Raw genomic sequence first — 11,585 nt, forward strand, 5'->3', positions numbered from 1 at the left:
TCGAGTTTACTAGTTGTTTATCAAAATTCTCAGTCCACAAAAATTCTAAAATTTTGCTAGTCAAATCCTCAATTTTATTTTTACCATTTGACCAGAATTGAATCTTTGACTACCTCTTTTGATCTCTCCTTGCGTTAACAGAGAACCATAAAAGTCCCAAAGCTATATCCCTACCGCAACCAGTTTCCAAACTCATTCTCTAACCAAACTTCTCATATTTTGTCCCTACATACTTAACAATATTAATAAATGAACAATAGCAATAAAAAGTACTCACTAAATTAGTTCCCAAGAAAGAGAGGTGGATCACAACGGATACACTTAAGTGACAAGTCTTTTCTTAGCAGAACCTTTTTAGATTCTACTTATTCCCACTATTACAAAATATACAAGTACCCCAAATTAGCTCCACCATAATAGCAAATCCACGGAATCAGACTCTACTTTACTATTCCACCAGGACAAAACTTCTGTTTGAAAATAATAATTCTAATTCAGAATTTGTTTCTGATGTGGAAGATCAGACAAAGATGCAACTACAGAGCATACTAAAATTAGGGCTGAACACGAAAAATCAAAAAATCGAACCAAACCGATAATCAAACCAAACCGGAAAAAAAAACCGACATTTATTTGGTTTGATTTGGTTTGGTTTTTAAATTTAAAAACCGACTATATTTGGTTTGGTTTTGGTTTCAAGTCTAAAAAAAACCGAAAAAACCGAACCAAACCGACTTTATATATACATATTTTAAAAATTAAATTTGTATATATATGTGTGTGTATTTTAATTTTTTTATGAAAAAAATACAATTTATATTAATTTTTTATATTTTTGATCTTGGGCCATTCTTTTGAATTATACTAAATAAAGTAAAAATAAATAAAATATAGACTTCATACACAGAAAAGCTACTCACAATTACAAATAGTAAAACTTTAGGTGAGTCATTCTCTATTATTAAACATGTATGCGTCAATCTTGGCTAGTAGCTACTGGCTACAATGAAATTTATAATAAGAAAATACTTTTGAAATTTATTTTCTGTTTATTCAAATAGTGACTACAAGGTATTTTAAAAACCGACAAAAACCGAAAAAACCGAAAAAACCGATAAAAACCGACAAAAACCGAATTGTAAAAACCGATATCGTTTGGTTTGGTTTGATTTGACAATTTGAAAAACCGACTCAATTGGTTTGGTTATTTTTTAATTAAAAACCGATCCAAACCGAACCGTGAGCACCCCTAACTAAAATTTTAAAAGAATTATTCCATACCTAAGACTCTGATGCCATTTGTTGGTAAAAAACACCGATTAATTCCCATTCCTTTCGATAGTCCAAAGGTTCTAGACCCAAACGGTTATAACGGACTGGACTAAGCTTGAAGATCTAATTACGGAATGGACCACTTTCAAGCAGAAAATAATAACAGAGAAATTTAAAAAGTGTTAGAATATATGAAAATATATTCTGACAGATTGTAACAGATTGTATATATTTAGTCCTAATATAGAGATATTTAGTTTATTTAGTTCCTAATATAGAGATATTTAATTTTCTTAATTATAGCCTAATTATACTCTTGTATTTTTGTATATAAACCATTGAGGTTAATGAAATAAATTAAGGGATTAATCTCTTTCATGGTATCGTATTTCTAGGCCACGATCCTACCTTCTTCTTCTTTTCAAATTCCTGTTACCGCCGCCCCCTCCTCTCCCTTTTCCTCTCTTCTCAATCACCATGTCTAACTTCAAATCTTTATTTCATCCTGCTCTTACTGTATCCAACATCAAGAACCATATTCCCATCACTTTTGAAATGGAGAACGTACAATATTCCACATGGGCGGAACTTTTAAGATTTATGTAAGATCTCATCAGGTGATTGATCATATTACTCCTCCGACAGTGGGCACAGAGAAACGACCTCAACAAGAGGAGGACAAAGAATTGTGGTCCACCCTAGACGCCACCGTTCTCTAATGGCTCTACGCTACTATCTCTTATGATCTTTTACATAAAATTTTTGAACCTAACACCACAGCGATGGAGGCTTGGAATCACTTGCGTGACATATTCTAGGATAACAAACACTCTTGTGCTGTCACCCTTGAGTACGACTTCACTCATGTCGACATGACAGATTTTTCGAATGTCTCTACCTATTATCAACATCTCAAATCTCTAGCGGATCAACTCAAGAATGTCGTCTCTCCGGTTACTAATGATCGACTAGTTCTTCAACTAGTCTCTAGCCTTATCGAACCCTACCAAGGTGTGACCACTCTTATTTGCCAACGTGATCCGTTGCGTAAATTTTATCAAGCCCATTCAATGCTCACTCTTGAGAAGGCTAGCCGTACTAAGAAAGCGGCTCAAAGCTCCTCCGCTGCCTTAGTTGCTTGTTGTTCGAGGGTCCTCCTAATATTCCTGATAATTTCTCTTCCAACCATAATTCTAATGGTGGGAAGAAGAACCACAACTGAATTAATAATGAGAGAAAATATCACGGCAACAATGATGGTCGTGGAGGTGGAAAAGAAGCTACCAACAGCGGTGGTAATGTAGGCCGTGGTGGTTAGTTGGAAGGCGGTAACAGCCGCGGCACTGGGCAACCGTCAGCGGGGCAGAACCCTCCGCCCTATTCTCCATGTGCTGGCGGGCAGCAGTGTTTGTGGATGGCATCATGGAGTTCTTGGGCTATACCACCGTGTCCATATCTTTCAACTTCTTGGTCCTAACCCAATTATAGACAGAAGCAGCAACCACGAGCGGGTGCTCTTGGCCACCGACCTCAACAGCCCTACACGGCAACCCCTTCTTCTACTGACATTGAAAACGCCATGTATACTCTTGAGATCACTCCTTCAGATGCAAATTGATACATGGACACCGATGCCACTTCTCATATGACATCCACACAAGGTAACCTCACGTCTTATTTTAATAAGAGTAATATATATGGTATAATTATTGGTAATGGTCAATCAATTCTAATTCATGGCTATAGTCACACGACTTTGTCTTTCCCGTGTCCTCCCTTGCACTTAAACAATGCCCTTTATGCCCCTCACCTAGTTAAAAATTTGGTGTTTATTCGCAAATTTACCACTGATAACTCTATCTCTGTTAATTTTGATCCCTTTGGATTTTCTGTGAAGGTTTTTCAGATGGGGTGGCTAGTAATGAGGTGTAACAGTCGGAGAGAGCTATATCCGATCACCAATCCAGTTACTTCACTATCTACTTTTGCTATTTTGGCACCATCTCTTTAGCATGTTCGTTTGGGTCACCCGAGAGCACCTGTGTTGAATTCCTTTAGGAAGAATAAATTGATTGATTATAATCCAAGTAGAGATGTTCGTATTTGTCATTCTTGTCCTCTTGGAAATCATGTTAAGTTGCCATTTTATGCTTCAAATTCTAGCACTTTTATGCCATTTGATATTATATATAGTGATCTTTGGACATCACCCATTTTGAGTTCCTCAGGTCATCGATATTATCTCTTGTTTATGAATGATTATTCTAAATTCTTGTAGACGTTTTCTTTATCACACAAATCACAAACCTTTTCCATATTTTTAACTTTCAAGACATTTATTCGAACTCACTTTGAGCGGGACATCAAGAGTATTCAATGTGATAATGGCAATGAATTTGATAATGGCCTCTTTTGGGACTTATTGGCCCATGCTTCCCTTTCTTCTTACTTTTGGCATCATGCTTTGCAAATGGCAACCTATCTTCTCAACATCCTTCCTCATAAACTGATAAACTATCAATCCTCTATTCGCATTCTTTATCGGAAGGATCCCTCTTATTTCCATCTTCGTGTATTTTGGTGTTTATGTTATCCTGTCATTCCTTCTACATTCATAAACAAACTTCAACCTCAGTCAATACCGTGTTTTTTTTGGGGATATCCATCACATCATCGTGGGTATACATGTTTTGATTTGTCATATTAAAAAATCATCATTAGCCATCATATAATATTTGATGAGACGCAATTTCCTTTTGCCAAGTTACATACTCCTCAAAATCACACATATCAATTTTTAGATAATGGACCATCTCCCTATGTGTTCGTCATCTCATTACCTCTACAAACCCGTCGGATCACCATTTTTCTCCCACCCCGCTGCCCATCCCGCTGTGTCCATCCAGCGGCTCTGCCCCCCTCACCTGGGTAAATCGCTCCTTCGCTGCCTGTTGGGTCATCCCCAACGTTTTCTTCCACTCTCCCACCTAGATCTCCTCCTCCACCCACTCCCGTCTCTCCTTCTAGTCTACCCATCGATCTAGTTACTAGGAGTCAGCATGGGATCTATAAGCCTAAGAGGTCCTTCAATCTTCTTACATTTGTCTCGAAGTCCCTTCTATCCCGTAACCCTATGTCTATTTTTCGTGAATCAAATTAAAAATTGGCTATGGATGATGAATATAATGCTCTTATTCAAAATAAGATGTGGGAATTGGTGCTCCGTCCTTCAAATGTTAATATTATTTGGTGTATGTGGATTTTTGCTCATAAAAAATCTGATGGTTCATTTGAGCGACATAAAGCTCGTCTTGTAGGTGATGATAAAACCTAACAGGTTAGTGTGGATTGTGGTGAGACATTTAGTTCAGTTGTCAAATCGGCGACTATTCGTACGGTTCTTAGTTTGGCTCTCTCCAAGGCATTGGCGATTCATCAACTTGACGTCAAAAATTCTTTCTCACATAGCGAATTCAAGAAGACTGTTTACATGTATCAACCTTTGGGCTATTGGAATTCTGATAGACCTAATCATATGTATTTCCTGAAAAAATCTCTTTATGGGCTGAAACAAGCTCTGCGGGCTTAGTGCGATTTGCTGATTATGTCTGTACCTTTGGGTTTCTCAAGGTACTTCTATGGCTTATTTTTTTATTGTATATCGACGATATTATTTTAATTGTTTCCTCTGATACGCTCCGCCAGTCTATCATATAGCTTCTTGTCTCCGAATTTGCTATGAAGGATTTGGGCCCGTTTAGTTATTTCTTGGGCATTGCTATTACTCGTCATATAAGTAGTTTATTTTTATCTCAAAGGAAGTATGTGGCCAAGATCATTGACCGAGCTGGCATATCATCGTGTAAGCCATCTCCTACTTTGGTTTCTCCAAAATTGAAGCTCGGGACTACTACGAGCATACCGTTTGAGGACCCATCTCTTTATGGGAGTCTTACAAGGGCATTACAATACCTCACATTCACGAGATCGGATATTAATTTTGTTGTGCAACAGGTATGCTTATTTATGCATGACCCACAGGATGAGCACATGAACGCTCTCAAGCGCATCGTGCGCTACCTACAAGGTACTTTGGATGATGGTCTTCACTTTTATCCCTCTTCCACAACCACTCTTGTCTCGTATACTGATGTTGATTGGGGTGGGTGCCTCGATTCACGGCGTTTGACTTTGGGTTATTGTGTCTTTATGGTTGATAAGTTGATCTCATGGTCCACCAAACGTCAAGCTACTTTGTCCCATTCGAGTGTAGAGACAGAATACCGAGGGGTTGCCAATGTGGTTTCTGAGTCGTGTTGGTTGCGAAACTTGCTTTTGGAACTTCATTGTTCTATTCCACAGGCTACTTTGATTTACTGTGATAATGTTAGTGCCATTTATCTAGCTGGTAATCCTTTTCAGCATCAACGCACTAAACACATTGAGATGGATATACATTTTGTACGGGAAAAGGTGGCTCGTGGCCAGGTTCGAGTGTTACATGTCTCCTCTCGTTATTTGAGGATTTTTGGGACAGTCTTAGCATTTGGCGACCTCCCACTTCGACTGCGGGGGGGGGGGGGGTTAGAATATATAAAAATATATTCTGACAGATTGTAACAGATTGTATATATTCAGTTCATAATATAGAGATATTTAGTTTATTTAGTTCCTAACATAGAGATATTTAATTTTCTTAATTATAGCCTAATTATACTCTTGTATTTGTGTATATAAACTATTGAGGTTAATGAAAAAAATCAAGAGATTAATCTCTTTCAAAGAGAATAACAACAACACAAGATTTAACGTGTTTTTTCTTTGTTCAAACAAATACAACATAATGTTGGTGCTATCATAATTAATCAAAATTAGAGAAATTAATTTATTAAAATAAAGTGATTGATATGATAAATTTCTGAATTAATTCACTTTTTTATTAGATGAAGTTAAAGCAATAAACTCAGTGTTCACGATAGATTTAGCCATAATAATTTTTTTATTTCCAACAAATAGCACCAAATTTTCTTATTTGCATCAAAAAAAAGTTTTTTAAGTATATAACGGGATATTAGTTTTATAAAACAAGCCACAAACTTTTGTACCAAGTAAATATACTTGTTTGTTGTACTTGCTAATTAAGTTCTTGTTGCACAATATCAGATCAAGTGTAATTAGACACATATTTTAATTTAATATTAAAATACATAAACATTGACATTCAGTATGACATTACTCTTTTTTTTATGTAGTAAATAAATTGGAGACTTGAAATATTTCTTTATCTCGTCTTTCTCTTTCACTACACTATCCTCACTGCACATTACAATATATTTTCACACTTAAAATAATTTTTATATATCAACACAAAAGAAGAAAGCACCCTTTAGATTTTTTCCATATAGTAAATATCAAGATAATTGATAGTAATTTGAGGTGTAGTGAGGTAATTAATAGAAGATTGTGAAAAAATATGATTTAATGGTTACATAAGTTACATAAAAAAATGTTGACCCCCTTCGTGTCAATTTATACTCACTGATATATACACAATTATATTTATTACTCCTACATTTTATTCAAACACGCAACAGTGTGAATTGATATTAAAGAAGACAAACTCACAACAAACTTGTACAAGGAAATTAAGTTAGAGTACCATATGAAAATGAAAGGAGTAGGTTGCATATTTTATGTGTCTTTATATACTGATCAGTACTCTCACTACCAGAACATAATAAATCACTAGTTTACTTCTCTCTTTCCTCATTTGCTTAGTGCTTCTATATATTAGCATATACAAACTCATGTTAGTAACAATATAAACTAAAGTACTTCAAAAACTTCCTTAAATCATATATAAAGCAAGATGCCAAATCAAGGATCAAAGAATGTCGTCGAATTAATTGAAATTGTGCCACAATATGGAGAGGTTTTCTTGACGTGGGAAGATTTGTGGGTGACGGCTTCAAGCTTGAAAGATGGCAACAAATCCATTCTTAAAGGCTTAACAGGCTATGCAAGGCCTGGTGAACTCTTGGCTATCATGGGCCCTTCTGGCTGTGGCAAATCCACACTTCTTGACACAATAGCAGGTATATATGTAACCACGACGCTTTTATATAGAGTACTGACAAAGTAAAGAATTTTGACAATATAGTTGACTTGATAATCAAAAATTCTTTTACTACTATCACTATTTAGAAGTTAAACTCCAGAAACAGCCCCACCCAGGCAAACTAGCTAGTGTTATTATTTTGATTAGCTGCTTATGTATATTTTAATGTTGTCAGGGAGATTGGGATCGAGCACAAGGCAGAGTGGAGATATTCTAATCAATGGTCGCAAACAGACACTGGCGTATGGAACCTCTGTAAGTAAATTTTAATCCCAATTAAGAATCAATTACTTGGAACATAATTATTGTCCTAATATCAGATGATGTTTTACTCCTTTGTGATACAATATTCTACAGCAATTGTACTAGCTGTTGGAAATCTTCAAAAGAAAAATGTGCATGGACTTTGAATTAGGAATATGTATATGATAAACATACACAGCTTCCTTGCTAAAATAAAGGCAATTATGAAATTACAAAGGGAAGTGAAATATATCTCCTTTTTAAAGTGTCACATGTACTCTTATCATTACACAAATGACTCATATATATATATTATTTTCGTCTAATGAAAGTGAAAAAAAATAATTATAAATTTATTATTTTTGAATTTTTATTTCTCAAAAATCATTGTAGGGAAATATTAGATCCTTCTAGCAAAATTCTATATATGATCCTACTCACAAGTGAATTTTATTTTTTTGACACACGGTTAATTTGAGTAAATATCTCCCTTGGAGATCTATTTCTTTATCATTATTTGATTTTTGTATTCTTATTTTATTTTTTATTTCATTCTTTAGTGTGAAAATATGAGAAATAAAAAGAAAAAATTGTGTGTAAAAAAAGAAGAAAAAAGTCTTAAAACAAATGTCTTTATTTTTGTGTGGTGTTATTGTAATTTATTATTTTTATAAAAAAAGATTGGAGAATTTGTGATAAATTTTACAAGAAATGAGTGAAAATAAATTTAAACATCAAGATAATAAACCCAAATTATTTGTTGAATTAAAGAAGACCAAAGAATACTATGTCTGAAAATGACCAAATATATCTTTTAACTTTGCGAAAGAATCAAATATACCTACATAGATTTTGTTTTTATAATAAAAAATCAAATAATAGATTCAAAATTAATTTTTCACTTCTCTTAGACGAAATGAATTTATCTCATCATTTATATAATGGTATAGATGTATGTAAACTACTTTATAACCAGAATATATCATCCAAAATTAAGAAGTCTATCGACTATTTTCTCAAGTATAAAAAAAAATTATAGCTCAAAATATTTTGAGCGCTCTGCTGGAGAAAGAAATCAGAATTTATTTTGTAGATTAGAATATTTGAGACATAACTAATCATGGAATTTACTAGCACGCCAAAAACAAATTAGAGGATCAAATTTAGCTTTGTAAAAAGAGGAGTAAATTGTTATAAAGCAACTGTTATTTCCTTTACTTATTAATTATATAAAGTGCCTCATCATCTCTTTGTACTAACATTATTACAATCAGGCCTATGTGACTCAAGAAGATACTCTAATGGCAACACTCACAGTAAAAGAAGCTGTATACTACTCTGCTGAACTCCAACTCCCGAATTCCATGCCAAAATCAGAGAAAAAACAAATAGCAGACATGACTATGAAGGAAATGGGATTGCAGGATGCAATGGAAACAAGAATTGGAGGATGGAGCGGAAAAGGAATAAGTGGAGGACAGAAAAGGAGAGTCAGCATATGCTTGGAGATTTTAACGCGCCCTAAACTTCTCTTTCTTGATGAACCAACTAGTGGACTTGATAGTGCAGCGTCTTATTATGTCATGAAAACAATTGCAAGCCAATGTCAGGGGAGAACTATTATTGCCTCAATTCATCAACCTAGTGCTGAAGTTTTCAGTCTATTTCATTCTTTATGTCTTTTGTCTTCTGGAAGAACTGTCTACTTTGGACCTGCTAATGCAGCAATTGAGGTGAGCATGCATATTATTTGAATTTGTGAAATGACTTAAGTTAATCAATCAAATTAATACTTAATAAATGAGTACTGCAGTTTTTTGCATTGAGTGGTTATCATTGCCCGACGCTCCAGAATCCATCTGATCATTTTCTCAAAACAATTAACAGTGATTTTGATCAGGTATGAAAAGTCTGATCTTTTAGTATTGGAATAGAATGTTTCTCGATTCCTTTAAATGAACTTTTTGTCTATGAATAATAGGACATTGAAGAAGGTCCAACTAGGAGGAAATCAACAGAAGAGGTGATTAATATCCTGATAAAGTCGTACAGTGGTTCTGATAAGTACAGAGCAGTTCGAAGTCAAGTTGCTGAAATCTGCAAACAGGTGCAAAAATATTTAGAAACTCAGTTATGATTGATGTTTATTCCCTGTTGTTAATAGGCGAAGCTACATGTAATGAAGTAACTTGTACATATATATAAATCGTTGAAATAAGAATCCCCTTATTTAAGTTCCTGACTGCTGGATCAACGACTTTCTAAATCATGTACAGGAAGGTGAAGTATTGGAGAAAAGAAGCCGTGCCAACTTCGCAACTCAAAGCCTTGTATTGACAAGAAGATCATTTGTGAACATGTCCCGTGATCTTGGATACTACTGGATGCGCTTAGCTGTTTACATTGTAATAGCTGTAGGTCTTGGCACTATCTACTATGATGTTGGCTTTTCTTACTCTTCAATTCAGGTAAATGATACACACACATCGACATGTATTTCCTCTTGAACCTAATGTTTTAAACTGCACGATTATTTACTTCTTAACTACATGATGAAAATATATAGGCAAGAGGTTCCATGCTTATGTTTGTGGCAACGTTCATCACTTTTATGGCCATTGGTGGATTTTCCTCTTTTGTGGAAGAACTCAAGGTAAAATAATACATTTGGTATTTCACTTTTTCTTTCAATTTCTCTGTTGATCTTATGATGTGCTAATGTATGGCAGGTATTTCAACAAGAGAAACTAAACGGCCATTATGGCTCTGGTTCATTTGTCATTGCCAATACACTTTCTGCTTTACCATACTTGGTATTGGTATCTTTTATCCCAGGAGCTATTACGTATTTCCTTACGGGATTACAAGGTGGATTTGAGCATTTCATGTGCTTTGCAGTAGTCCTCTTCACGTGTATGATGTTAGTTGAGAGCCTAATGATGATTGTAGCAAGCATTGTGCCTAATTTCCTCATGGGATTAATAACTGGAGCAGGAATACAAGCACTTATGTGCTTAAGTGGAGGGTTCTTTCGATTAACAAATGATTTGCCTAGGGTATTCTGGAAGTACCCTTTACACTATGTCGCATTTCATAAGTATGCTTACCAAGGGCTATTCAAGAACGAATTTGAAGGACTAAAAATTAATGAGGAGCACATGAAGGGTTTGATCAAAGGGGAAGATATTCTGAGGTATAAATGGGAAATGGATCTGGATTACTCAAAGTGGGTGGATCTTGCCATTTTACTGGGGATGGTATTTGTTTACAGGCTATTGTTCTTGCTGTTTGTCAAGGCTGGTGAAAAGGTTAAGCCAGCTGTAAGAGCAATCACGTCTACCTCACCTAAGCAAATCAATTCGGCAGAAATACCTTAGCATGAATTTGCTACCTAAATTATTTACAATGTTATTATAGTATATTTCCTATAGTTGCTTTCCTTGTATTCAAATAAAAGTTCAGTTCTCCTTCATTTGTAACCCTAAAGCTAATAGAATTATGCAAGTCACTCTTCTTTAAGAATACCAGTAGTTGATCACACATAAATAGATAGCTCAGTTGATAACAGGATTTCAGTTATATGTTACGTTTATAATCCAATTTCAGGTTTGCATACTCAAGTTAATTTTTAAAAATAAATGTTGTTTGGAAACTTAATTAGTAACTCAAACAATATAAATTACTAATCACCGAATATAAGATGCGCATGAAAGTAGCTGGGAGAAGAACAAAGGCATATATAATAAGATCAAAAATGGTTTGTGAAAACTAATAACGAAGGTAGATAATGTTTGGGGGAGGAAGCAACACAATTAAAGTTTGATATGATGAAAATAATAAAAATAAATTGGACACGAGAATTTTACGTGGAAACCCCTCTAAATGATAGAAGGGAAAAACCACGGGGTAGAAAGATCTCACTATTTTAATATGGAGTACACAGCTCTCAAAT

At 34.8% G+C, this 11,585-nt stretch overlaps 2 protein-coding genes across 2 annotated transcripts; both read left to right on the forward strand.

Annotated features, from left to right (window-relative positions):
• Positions 1 to 5,010: 5,010 nt before the first annotated feature.
• On the forward strand, positions 5,011 to 6,450 carry LOC129888004 (uncharacterized mitochondrial protein AtMg00810-like). Its single transcript, XM_055963261.1, has 2 exons — positions 5,011 to 5,760; positions 6,436 to 6,450. The coding sequence occupies exons 1-2, from the start codon at positions 5,011 to 5,013 to the stop codon at positions 6,448 to 6,450; spliced, it is 765 nt and encodes a 254-aa protein (XP_055819236.1).
• A 552-nt stretch (positions 6,451 to 7,002) lies between these two features.
• LOC129885747 (ABC transporter G family member 1-like) lies at positions 7,003 to 11,155 on the forward strand. Its single transcript, XM_055960155.1, has 8 exons — positions 7,003 to 7,367; positions 7,566 to 7,645; positions 8,908 to 9,366; positions 9,447 to 9,533; positions 9,615 to 9,740; positions 9,910 to 10,101; positions 10,200 to 10,286; positions 10,363 to 11,155. Exons 1-8 carry the CDS (start codon positions 7,142 to 7,144, stop codon positions 11,008 to 11,010), a joined length of 1,905 nt encoding a protein of 634 aa, XP_055816130.1. The 5' UTR covers positions 7,003 to 7,141; the 3' UTR covers positions 11,011 to 11,155.
• Positions 11,156 to 11,585: the final 430 nt, after the last annotated feature.

The sequence above is a fragment of the Solanum dulcamara genome, chromosome 4, assembly GCF_947179165.1.
Source record: "Solanum dulcamara chromosome 4, daSolDulc1.2, whole genome shotgun sequence".
NCBI classification, from domain to species: Eukaryota; Viridiplantae; Streptophyta; class Magnoliopsida; order Solanales; family Solanaceae; genus Solanum; species Solanum dulcamara.